Raw genomic sequence first — 13,910 nt, 5'->3', positions numbered from 1 at the left:
AATATTATATATATAATATTTTATATATATACTCTAAAAAGTCACAAATAAAATACAATCTCTTGCTCTGCCTCTCTTTTTATATTTGAAGAGATTTCATTTTAATTATTTTATAGTACTTTCACCTAATTTGATAAAAGATATGTAGTAATATCACATACTAGTTCGTGTAAGCACTTGTGGCAGATATTTCATGCAAATTTTAGTTTCTCCACTGTCTTTGTATTTATTTTGGTGTTTTTAAGTATGCCTCACAATATTTAAAATAAGTATTATAAATATAGTTAGTTCCACAAGAGTCAAGTACAATGGTTCAATAGCTATTTCTCTTATTTATTTATTTGTTTTTGACTTACATGACTCTTTCAAGGCCAAGGTATCATAGCTAACCTGTCTTTTATAGAATAAATGTTAGAATATAAACACAGTGTGGAAAAATACTGGCTTAAAATTTGTGAAATATAGCATTAAAATTTCTACTGTTAACAGTTGTTTGCTTGTTTCCTAAACTGTTTCTTAAATCAGCTAAAACCTAAAAAGTCTTTCTAGATATACATTATAAAAATGTCCACCTATAAATTTATGGACACTTTTGAAGAATCAGTGGAAAGAATTCATGCAATAAAAAATAAGGGAATGGGTCAAACACCAGATGGTATAAATCGAGAGTGACTGGTATGTAGAAGAAGGAAGGGAAATATTAATAACAAGACCAGAAAAGAAACATCATCCATGACTGAATATACTAGAGAAAAATTGGAACAAAAAATGAAGTAGTTTCAGAAAAGAAATATGCTTTTGGAAAGTAAGTAGGCTGTCAATGAATAAATAATAAATACCTAAGTATACAAATTAACAACACTTTCTCTTGCTCAGAGTTTTACAAGGTAAGTAAAGAAGCAAATGTTGAATTATAGTTTTGCCATTATCTATTTAAACTCATTGAGATAAGAAAGCAAGGTTGAAGCAAATTTCAATATGCCGCTGATTGGCAATATTGATGATGTTCAAATATATTTTGTCAAGTGCTAGATGCAATACAATGGATGAAGCAATACATTCATTAACCATTCTGAAGGCCATTCTCTGCGGGCCCAGAGAGAGGTTCAACCTGTTTAGTCACGAAATGAACAAGTAGCCTTCCTGCAACTCTTCAAACTGTGCCCTTAAATAACAGTAATAACAGCTTTGCCAAATAAAATAACTAAATGCAAATGAAACGTGAGGACAGGCTGGTTGAGGTTGAAAGCACCATGATAATGCTGTCATAATTTATTATATAACTTGATGAGAAGACATAAAATCTTGCATAAGTCACAGATATACAGCTAATTATAACTATTTCAGAGCTATCATGACACATTTATTTAATTTTGTATTTGAAAATTTACATTATTACTTACCAGTAGCATTTAAAAAATAAATTTACTACTATATTTATTCAAAAAAATGAAAATTTAGTAAATTTTAAAATAAATTTATTAGGTTTAAAAGTGATGAATGCACCACTGTTAAAGCAGAAATGTGAAGCTATCATTTTAAAAATCAAGTAAAACAAAATTTTATGATTCAAGACAAAAAAATCTTGTGTTACCAACAATTTTTATAGTTCAGCTCAGTCACTAAAAGATTAATCAGTGATGTAAGTGTGTAAATATTAGAGACAAATATCAACATTTCAAACAATAATTACATCTTTTCCATATCATAGGTATGAATTTTGTATCCTGATATATATACACATATATATCAGATAAATAGCCATCATAAACTCATAAAAGCAAAACATATCTTCTCTTAGACACTAAAGTAATATTAATCTTTCACTTCATATATTCATTACTTTTATAGTTCATAGGAACTATTTCTTATTGATTACAACTGTATATAACCTAATATTCAAATGTGTTTATGTCAAATTAGGTAAAATCAACATTGTATTTTCAAAGCTTTCTGAGCAACACAGTGGACTTCAGATAAATGATATAAAAATATTCTCTCCAGGACTTACATTACAGGAATACAAAGTTGGTATAGAAATCTCATAGTAATTGTTCTTTCATTAAGTATGTGATTGAATGCCTACTCAATTAGACTCTTAAATTTGAGACACAGTGTTCCTAATAAGACATTGTCTTTTCTCCGAGGAACTTCCATTCTGAAAATACTACATAAAAGCGCTTCTTAATTTATTCAGATATAAACATTTTGCTGTTCTGGAGATTGCCTTGGGCTTGCATACATACACTCAATGGTAGTTTTTCTATCTTATTTAGCAGATCTTTAAAATATCCTGTTATGGAGACCTCAATTTTAGAGTCTGAATTGACAGAGAAATTAGTGGAAAATACAAATTGGTTTCCTAACTCATATGTAAAGCACATATAATTTCAAGTAGTCATCCAAACAGGATAGTTCCATCAAACATACTTTAATGTTAAAATGCTAGTGTAAAAGAACAAGAAGTAAAGTTAGCATTCCACAATGAATGTGTAGAGATAAAACATAGAGCAACAGGTTCTTAAATTACATTAATAAGGTATTTCTTACACTAAATCTAAACAAATTTGTATGAGCTGAACTTATAGTAACTTCCTGAAATGTGCTTCAAATGTAATTGCCTGTAAAAAAATGTCATTAGCATGTTTGTTTCTTCTTTCCAAATCAAATACCATAATTCTTTATCAATGATTCAAAATAAAAAGTAAAAAAGATTTTATTTCTTTTGAATTGACCCCAAATTTCTCCACAATTCCAATGTTGAAAAGAAAAAAAAATAATGTAGAATTATTCCGAGTTATAAGAAATATTAAAGTTGTTTCACATGAAACAATCAGGTAAATTCTTTATTATGGATGATGGAAAGCAAATGGCAGGCGATTTAGGCTCACTAATTTACTTTGTAATTTTTAAATGAACTTTATGGTACATTATGATCACATTCATCATTGTACCCTTACATGATATATCTTGGCTCTTATTTTTTTCCCACTCCCCTTCCCTCCCTTTCACCTCATCTTTTAATACTCTCTTTTTTTAAAGGAAGTTCATTGACAGTCCATAAAAACCAACTCAGTCCGCTGTTGACCACACTGTCCTCAAGCAAGTGATCCCGGAGTCCAGAGGCATAGTCCATGTAAGGTCTAAGCTACATATACGATAACTTAAAAGCAATACCACATTTTCCTCCTATTTTGTTAAATATGAGTGATAAGTGGCTCAAACAAAAGCCATACTTAAAAAATGAGAGTGCCGCCGGGGATTTAGCTCAGTGGTGCCACCGACTGCCTCACAAGCGCAAGGTTCCAAATTTGATCCCGGGTAAAAAAAAAAAAAAAAAAAGATAGATTACATTTCTTAGTAAATTTCACATTATCAGTTAAGCTGATGTAGTTATATTTTATATGTATTTCTATTTTACCATATTTACTGTAATAAGTATTTTTTTACTTTATTGGAGTTGAGTTTTTCTGTGTTTCTACTTTGATAGTCATGAATTCCAGCATAACTCTTTAGGAGCCAGTATTTCTTTTCCACCCTCTCTTATTTCCTCATTCTAAACAGTTATTGAAAGATAAAGGTGCACCGTTTTCTACTCTTAGCTTTCCTGTGTCCTCCCTCCCTTAACTAAATATTAATAAAACAAATCAAAACAAAAAAAAGGAAAAGGAAATATAATAAAACATTTTATTGCAGAAAATTTTAATTTTCCATGACTTGTTTTCTTCTATACTAATACCTTTTCCCCCAAGAACATCAGTGTTTGTATTTCAGCTTAAATTCATACTGACCTAGCTCTGTTTAATAAATCACTTAAAAATTTATTTAACAGCCGGGGATTTAGCTCAGTATTTCCACTGCCTGTCTTGCAAGAACAAGGTACTGAGTTCTATCGCTGGTACCAAAATAAATAAATAAATAAATTATATTCCTTTACATCCTGAGACAAAAATATTACACACACACACACACAGAGCACACAGAGAGACCGTGTCTAAACACACACACACACACACACACACACACACACACACACACACACACACACACACACATTGAAACTATAAACCAAACAAATTTAGCCCTGATTATATGCATCATTCTTTTTCTAGTGTTCTGTATAAGACTGGGCATATTTTATGGACTCATTAAAAATTGACTATCAAATATGTAGTCAAACTATATTTTCTAATAATTCATAATAAGAAAAGTGGATTGCTGCAGGGCATGGTGGCACATGCCTTTAATTCCAGCACTCTGGAGGCTGAGGCAGGAGGATCGCTGTGGGTTCGAGACCAGCTTGGGCTACATAGTGAATTCCAGGACAGTCTCAACTACATAGTGAGACCCTATCTCAAAAAAACAAAAACAAAGAAAAGTGGATTGCTATGCAATTATACATTATAAGCACTAAAAGTATAATTCCATGATTAGAATTGTATTCCTATATAAAGTTTAATTTGTTTTAATTTTCTATATTATGCTTATTATTCTAAAATCAATATATTAATTGTTGAGTACAAAACATTTTCATCAATAAGGTTTTTTTTGCTATCAAATAGAGATTGTTACATTCTCATCATTCAATGTACTGAATTTTACCTCAATTATCTGCTAGATTAGCATACATAATTTGGAGTATTGTACTATGAAAGTCAGAAAATGATCTAGCAATACATTTTAAATATTTAAGACACCCCTGTGGCACAAACCCATAAAAAAGCACTCTCATGAGTTTCCTATGCACTTTGAGATTTTAAGATAATAATTTAATAAACAAATTATAAACTTTGTCTTGTGGGATGAATAAATTACATGACGTATCTAGCCTTTTATTCCTAGTCCGAAGTTTTTAAGCACAATAGAAATGAGTACAAAATTTGAATGAAAAATCTTCCCATAATTAATTAATTCCCATGATTAATTTTGAAATTAATCTTCTTCCACTACAGTGGCAAGGCACATTGTACCCCCAGTAGAAGATTTATTAGCCTGTCTTGCATGAAAATTATTCATTTATGTATCTGTCTTTCATACAAGATTGTGAACTCCTGAAAGGTAGATACAATAACTTATTCATCTATATTTCTCCTGTGCCTGGCACATTATTACTTTTTCCTTTCATCAAGAGCAAATGCTACGATGTATTCATATATTTACAAGGATATATATATATATATAATTTCTTCTACATGAGCTTATGAACAGTGATTACCAAATGCCTAGAAATAGAATACCAAACTAAAGTCTCTTGACAGAGTGAAATAGCAAAGAAAGGTACTATAATGTGCAAGATTCTAACTATTATGGACTAAAATTTTCTTATATATTTACTTATACATTTAAATTGTAAATACTTTCAGAATATAAGACATTAAAACCATGACTCATGTTAAATATCAAATTTTAAAATGAAATAAGATTATAATCTGGTCTATCATGTTATATATATATATATATATATATATAACTTCATATGAAAATGATATGATGACAAAGTTCAGATTCTCTATTACTATATGAAGTATAAAATACACATTTCAACTAAGGGGAGATATAAATGTTGTCCTGGGTAGTAAAATGGGCCAAATAATGGACCAAAGTGAATTTGGAATAGCTACACCTGCAATAGTTGGTGAATCTTTTAGACTGGTGCCCAACCTGCAATCCAAAACCTACTATTTTTTGCCAACACTGTAATTAAACCTGATCAATGAGGTTTTAATTTACAGACACAAAAAGCGCTAATACATTAACATCTTTTGTCTTAAAAGAAAAATAGTAACGTGTGCCTTAGGTTTGACATCGCTGACCTACAGTACATAAAACAGCAATAATTTATCAGCTCTTGATTTCTAAATCAAGGAATTTTCCAATGGCACTTAATAGGTAATGCCTATTCAATAGTCATATGCCTCTTAAGACTTTATTTATAGCAAGTAAGTAAATATTGTTATGATATAGATTAACAAAAATATAGTCACCACAATATCTAGTTATATTATAACTAGGTTAGCTGAGTAAAAAAGATGTTTCTATCTTTTACCTAAAAACAAAGGAAGAAACAAACAACAATAACAAAAAAAAAAAACAGATTTATTTCCCCTACAGTTGGAGCAGAGTTAGACTGCAATAAGTGGTTGAAAAGCAGGAAAAAAGTAGCATATATGACACCTCATTGGAATAGTCCTACCACCACATAATCAATCACAATATTTCTACAATCAACTATGAATCAACATATTAAATGGGAAAATTTTAAGGCATAGACTCTGGTCAGTTTGAGGCATATTTTACTGTAAGTGAGCTAAAATTGAGCTCATTTCCTTTCCCCTTATGATCAAATGACAAATAAGAAATACCACTGTAAGGAAAATAGGAAACCATTTCTTACCTTGGCACATGAAACCTCTTTCTTCATAACCAGCAACACAGGAGCACTTGCCAATGGGTACAAGCCATTCTCCTTCTGTACTGCAGTACATCCTGGGAGGATCTTCCTCTTTAGAATTGTTGACACAAGAACCTCTAACCTCCACCAAGGACTGGGAGTCCATGGGTACTGTTTCAGGAAACATAGCCAGATTCTTCACTGTAAATGGGCACTTTTTGAAGTATACTCTCACAGATACCAAGGCAACACAAGCACCAACATCTTGAAAAGCCAAATAAAATCCTTTTTTGTTGACAGGACCTACTTCTCTGATCTCAGTGTTGAGTTTAAGAATACGATCCCCAAGATCCATCTGAGTGAAGCTTTCATCAGCTGCAATGGTGTCAATCTTTGTAAAGAGATGTTCTCGGAATTTGACTCCATGATCATCATCAGATTCCATGTAGTACAAGTTAAAAGTCTCCTTACAAGTTCCCAAAACCAATGGAATACTATTGCAGTCCCGTAGAGTGAATTTGAGCTCCACATAAATCTTCTGGGCTGAGTTCCTGGGGACCCAGTTTGTCCTCAGCCAATTATTTTGACTATGATCCATGACATTGCATACCTGGTAAGTCCTGATGGGTGTGTAATGTTCATCAACGCCACTGATCTCTTCCCACTGAAGAAAAAAAGAAAATGGTAGAGTGGTAGAATTAAAGGGAGAAGCATAGTAAATAATAAATAAAAGATGCAGGCATCAAAAGTGTCATAGATTCTACAAAGTAAATAAGCTGAAACTTCAATGTTATTGGTTTTAAAGGGCGACGCAGAACAACTCCATGGCATTCTTGTTTTTAGCTTTTATCATTTAGAAGTTTCTATGAATGCATTGACACAAAGTAAGTTATAATTTTGGTGACCATGCTCAAATTGCATTGCTTTTTGTTGGATATTCAGGAAAAAGTCACTTAGCAATTGACTGAGCCTAGGCAAACATGCCAAGATCAAATACATTCACTGAAAGAAGTTCACTCCAATGATGCTACACTACAGTTTTGTTGTATATCTATTGTGCTTGTTCATTTGCATAAAAACAGTATAAAAATACTACTGTCTTAAATTCACCTTTATCAATCTTCTCTCAGTATGGTCCAAGTTTTGGTAAACTTGATGTATGGCAAAATGAAGTGAATTTAAATCCTATCTTTACCACATATCTTTTTGTCTGTTTTTTTTTAAGGTGCGTAATTCATTTCCATTGACCCGTGTTGGGGAACTATGAAAGCAAATTTAAAATAAACGTATAAATATGCCAAATTTCTCCCCCAAAATAAAAATTTAAAGAGTTATTCATATAAAGTAGAAGACACAGTGTAGGGTACATTTTAATTTTTATACTTTATACCCATATTAAATTTAGATAGAAATATAAAATATGTGTTTTATTATTATTGTTGTTGCATTAGTTGAGGTTATATGAATACAATATTTTTTCATTACAAATAACTTGAAAATTTCAAGCCTTCTTAGATTAGCAAAGCAATATTTGTTTTCTTATACTTAGAAAAGATTTTGAAATTTCAATTTAACATCATATTGATTATATTACTTATAATCATAAAACTATTCCATACCAGCTGTTTCCAACTGTCATCCTTGTGTCTACAGTTTCTTTCCAGCATGGCCAATTTTGCTTCCAGAAAAATACCTTTGCCACATTGTGAACTCAAAGTCTTCTCTGCCTCTCGTCCCATTTTACCTATTCAAAAACTTTTAATCTCTTAATTTGGCATTTGCATTTTTTCACAAACTTGTCCCAATGTATGTGTGTTAATTTTTGTAAATCTTTGAATGGAGATTAGTAATTACATCTTTCACTTATACATGGTCTGTGTTCTTGGCAATGTGAATTCCTCTACTGCTTTATAGAGTTGTGTTGGATCTTCTGTCCTTTACTCTCAGAGTTCCGGGTTAACGTCTTAGAGCTATCAGAGCTATGATGTTTTTGGTTTCAGGCTTTTTCTAGAATGCTTCTGTTCTTGGGGAAATTTCTAGGAACAATTTATATTTATTCATTTGTAAATTTAATTACAAAATGTGGGAAAGGTAGTTTAGGTTTATTTAATAAATTGCTAAATTTTAGCCTCTTATTTCTGTCCTAGTAAACAGCACAAAACACCTTTTGGGAAATGAATAAAACATGAAATATTCATAGAGAAAGAAATATAAAATTCTCACTAGAGAGTGTTTTATTTTGTACATAAATTTATTCAAAAGTCTACAATAAATATGCTTCTAAATTTTTCTCCACTATTTCTACCAACAAAACAAATTTTAAACACTTTAAACTAAATGCACAGCATTTAAAATATGTTGGTGATTTATCTATTTTTATTGTCAAAGTCACATAGAAATTTTAATCTATAAGTTCTAAACAGAAAATAAGATAAAGCATTAATGTATTAAATTGGCAGTAATAACCACAAGTAAAGAAACACAGCATTTACTTGACTCTTAGTCTTCTTTAGGAAAAATAATTTATTTATCTCAGCATTCTGGAATTATCAAAAATAATATGTGGACTTCAGTGGGGTGAGAACTACACTTAAATTTTTCTAATTCTCCCTAACTTATCTACTAATTTACCAAACAAAATGAATAAAAAGAAGTGTTGGTATTCCAAAATCTGTGGTGTTAAAGTCATTGCTATGTGAAATTGTCTCTGTTAGGAGGTATGACCTTGGGGAAAAACCAGAACTCTCCCAGTACTGGAGAGGAGGTACTGGCATCCTTAAATTTCTCACTTACAGTTCTGCCTATCAATTGGATGGTACATAGCAGCAACATTCTTAGTACTTTTATCATATATGGTGAAGATATTCATGAAAGAAGACTTTCAGAATTGCTTCAGAAAGTGGCAAAAACAGCAGAATAAGTGTGTTTGAAGCAAGGGGCAGTACTTTGAGGAAGATTAGTAGCAATGCTCCCTTTACTGCAACAATTATTTTAAATTTAAGCAATTATTATATGTTTCAGTCACATGTTGTATCTTTACAATGGCTCTACAATGGTATTTTCAAGTATAAAATAATTAAAAACTCCAGAGAACATGATCATTTTAAAATTAGGACCTGACACTGTTGTTTGAAAATAAGCCATTTGCCTTTACATTTTTAAAGTTAAGATTTCCTTATAAAAAAGATGAGTTATAAGGATGTACTTTCATGAATCATTTGCAAATCCATTTTGTTATTAACATCATTTTACTAGGAATCAAAGAGAGCATATTATGTAGAGATTTTCATAATTTGATGTAAAATATGATTTTAATTATGGAGGTCTTATTGTAGCTTAACTTTGGCAAGCTATCACAAGTCTTTGAATGCAGAGGTATAAATTGCAAGAAAATGCAAACAACCCAGGATGCTTTGCACATAAATAGTTCCACAGAGCAATTATCACTTCATTAATTTGTAATGAAGTCCAAATTGCCTGTAAGTGATGGTGCCTTGCCATCTTTGACCACTTGGAAAAACAGCAAGTCTCTAACTCTAGCATTTCCTTAGAATAACAGAGAGTAGAAATAAAAAATCCTTAAATGAACATTTCTTTGATAGCAGCACAACAATTGGAAATGTAGTGATTTCAAGAATATTCAGATTTACCTTATCTTCCTACCCTCAGTATGAATGAGTAATGCTCATAAATTACTAGGGCTACTTTACTGTAATAGTAATTGCCTTAAGGCAGACTTAGGAAAAGAAAATGGAAGACCTGTGCAGTGGATGACAATACACAATTTGTCAGTACACAGCTTCTTTCTTCTTTTTTTTTTTTAGCCCTTAAAAGCATCTCTACCAGTCATCATCAGTGGAGATAGATTTAGGAAAACTTCAAAATACTTCCTAAAGCTTGAATTATCTGAAATCAGTAATTCTGACATAGAAGTTTTCATTAGTATATCATAGACGCCGGAGCTGAGTATTTTTGTTGTTCCTGATTTTTTTGTTTGTTTGTTTGTTTTTGTTTTTGTTTTGTACTGGGGATCCAATTTGGGTCCTTGCACTTGGGAGGCAGGTGGTGGAACCACTGAGCTAAATAAATCCCTGGCTGTTCCTGATTACTGCAATGTTAGAGAATATGTGTATCCCGTCTTTTCTTGAAGAGGTCATCCTGAAATTTATTCCAAGTAGCACAATGGCAATGAATCTGATCAAAGGAAGAGTAGAGTATAAAGAAAACTCTGTTTAGATTCTAGAGAAGCACAGCTCCTTATCACTGTGGTGAAGTATATATATTTTCAGGGTAACATACATTTTAATAATTAATTGGTATTTAATTTAATAAAAAAACATGAAATTCCTCAATTATAATAAAGTAATTATTTTTAATGTTGACATCACTTTCTCTCATAGCCAGCATATTTAAAGCATTTCTAATAGAGCAAGGACAAAAACGTGTTATTTTTTTCTTTTAAGTGAGAAGCTGAAGTACATTTAATGCATAGGTAGGTGTAACTGGGAAATATTATTAAGGTGAGAAAAGCCAGATTTTTAACATTTGCAGATAAAACAAAAAGAAAATAGCATCACTGTTATAATATTTAGAATGAAAATACGGAAACAAAGTTTTTGTAAATAGGAAAGGGAGGAGGGGGTGAAGGAGGCAGTAGAATGGGGAAAAAATGAGAACCAAGACCTGTCATGTAACGGTACAGGATCCCAATGATGAATGTAACTGTACTGTATACCTAAAAAGTACCAATAAACTCAATAATGATTAAAAAAATAAAAAAACAATATTTAGAATGATAATTTTATATTTCAAGAAATAAGCAGTTCTATACTTTATAGAATAGCAATGATTTATCTTCACTAAATAATTATGATATTAAGTTACTCATATTACTTATTTCCTCACCCACATTTCTATTTCCACATTTCTTCTGTTGTGCACATCTATAAAATTATTGCAAATATTCAATGTTCATTGTAGAAATATTTCAGCATTTGCCATGAAGCTACATTTTAATATGAAGATGCATAATCTCATACTTCCTGCTATAATCACAGATATGGCTATAAAAATGCACTGCATTTCAATTTTTTTCATAGTTTTCTTACTTTATTTTCATGTCAAAAGTAAATACACATATGGACACACACATTTCTAATGGTATAATGTAAAAATTGTTGAGTAATTTTAAAGAGTTGAGAAAAATGAGAAATGAAATTATAGAATTTTGTTATTTAGTTTCTGTGATTGTTAAGCCAAGGATCTACATTGTGATCAAGTGATCAGAAAGTGACAAGATGGGATATAATGTTGGGAAGTGACATCAATGACAAAATTGGGGCCAAACATTCAGGACAGAAATACCCAGAAGGATGTGTCTGGAAAAGTATGGCCAGTGATTCTATTCATGCCTCAAACCACCTTTAACCTCTAAGCATTTGTTAGAAATTTGATGATGGCATTAGAATTGACACTGAATATAAGGAGGGCAATAGCTTGGTTTAGTTAAAGTATGTTGAAAAGAACTAAAAAAACAATAAATAGTTGAAAGAACTGAAATTGAGTGTTAATGAGAATGGCAACAAAGAGTTTTAGAGAGTGAGAGCAACATTTAAAAATAGAATAATATAACCTCTCTCTTTAGATTCTCAAGAATATGAGGCAGGCTGTGGAAATTGCTGCAGTAATAACAGGATGCAGGATTCTAAAGGTGCAGTGTCCCTAGGGAGCTTGAGAAGTTGAGGCATAAATCCTTGGGTCCCCTATGACCTTTTCCTTGGATCGTCTGTTTCTACTTTGGTTTACTTTTAACCATTCTCCTCCTAGCTGGGACTTAGTCAGATTATGTTGTGATATAAGGGCTGTTCCTATGACTCTTTGCTTTTGTGGACACATGTCCCATACCTTTAAATTCAGTATGTCTAATTCGCCTATTTTTTTTTCTCACTGAGTTTATTGTTAAATTTTAGGTATACGGTATAGTTACATTCATTATTGGGATCTTGTACTTTTATGTGACAGATCTTGGTTCTCATTTTTACCTTTATCCCTGCCCTACTTTCACCCCCCTCCCTTCCTGTATAAATACTTTATTTCCACTTTTTCATGTTCTCATTTTTTTCTTTATCCCTTTTTGTCTTTCCCCCACTCTTCTCATTTCCCCTACATCTTTATCCCATTTCTTCCTATTTCACATTGTCAATTATATCATTAGGATCTTATGTAACATTATAGCCATTTTCCCATCAGTTGGAGACTGGATAAAGAAGGTGTGGGTTTTCTTTAAAATGGAATACTACTCAGCCATAAGAACAAGAAATTAGAGTCATTCATAGGAAAATTGATACATATTGAGGATATACTCCTAAGTGAAATAAAAAAGTCACACATGTATAGATACTCAATAGTTTCTCTGGTGTGAAAAATTGTAATTCTCCTATTTCAATGATTCTCAAACTTGACTAACAGTTTCCAGAAGATATTTCAAATATTGCCTCATGAGTCACTACTGGGTAAACTCACTTATTTTTACTTTGTTTTGATTTTAGTTATCTAGGAGATTTTAAAATCTTATGATTAAAAGTCAATGATATTTTTTCCTTAGCTAACTAGATTTTTTACTTCTGTGATCTACTTAATCAGACAGGAACTCCAATATCAGGCTACATGATTTCTGGGTCCTCACAAACCCTGTAGCATGGCCTTTTGCCCAGCCTCCACCCCTCATTTTTTACTCTACATTTACTAAGCCTAGTCATGCCACTTATCACTCAAAAAGCATTACAAGAGAGGACTGTAACAAACCAAATAAATCAAATTGTAAAATTCTATTTCTAGTGGTAAATGGAAAACATACATAGCAAAAACGTAAACACTGTGTGTATAGTGGGGTAATTTCAAGAATATATTTCTACTGGTATAAATGAAAGAAAATTGGTTTTAGACATGGTACTGTGTTTATAATTGGTTATCTTTGACAGTTCCCCACTATGATTTCTCTGTGGTGATTTCTGATTTTTTTTTTTTTTGTACTAAGGATTGAACTTGGGACCTTGCACTTGCTGACTCTGAACTACTGAGCTAAATCCTAGGCCCATGATTTATGATTTTTAAAATTTGTTGGGAATACTGTCTTATTCAACTCTGTGTGAATATTTAAATATTTATGTCCAAAACTTAGGTTAGAAACTTTGGAAAATAAAAAGTAAAATGTGATTTTTGTCATCCAGAAGTTGATGCTGAAGAATGCATAGTAGTCACACAAGGTAGTTGATGACATACTTTATATTTCAGGTACTGTGAGAAGCAGTGGGGAAAGGAAGAGTGACCACTGGATTGAAAGTCTCAGAAAGCAGTGCAGGAGAAGAAATGGAAAGGTAGGATGTATCAGATTTTCCATTTTGTCACTTTTAAGGTTCACTATCCAGTACTGAAGAAAAAAAATAAGAAGAGCTCTTCAGACATTTCACTAAAAAGATCCAAAAGAGAGTTCTTAAAAGGTAACTTCTATTGAATGAAT

General features: G+C 31.6%; 1 protein-coding gene across 3 annotated transcripts in view; it reads right to left on the bottom strand.

Moving 5' to 3' along the window:
- Epha3 (EPH receptor A3) overlaps positions 1–13,910 on the bottom strand; it is a 353,550-nt gene that overhangs the window by 250,857 nt on the left and 88,783 nt on the right. For all 3 annotated transcript variants that reach the window (XM_033755902.1, XM_010602894.2, XM_010602895.2), the window contains exon 3: positions 6,395–7,055. In XM_033755902.1, the coding sequence (XP_033611793.1) occupies positions 6,395–7,055 (661 nt within the window). The remainder of the gene's footprint in view (positions 1–6,394; positions 7,056–13,910) is intronic.

This window comes from Fukomys damarensis, unplaced genomic scaffold (genome assembly GCF_012274545.1).
Source record: "Fukomys damarensis isolate Sample0158 unplaced genomic scaffold, DMR_v1.0_HiC HiC_scaffold_24, whole genome shotgun sequence".
NCBI classification, from domain to species: domain Eukaryota; kingdom Metazoa; phylum Chordata; class Mammalia; order Rodentia; family Bathyergidae; genus Fukomys; species Fukomys damarensis.
This window is presented reverse-complemented; position numbering and strand designations above follow the sequence as displayed.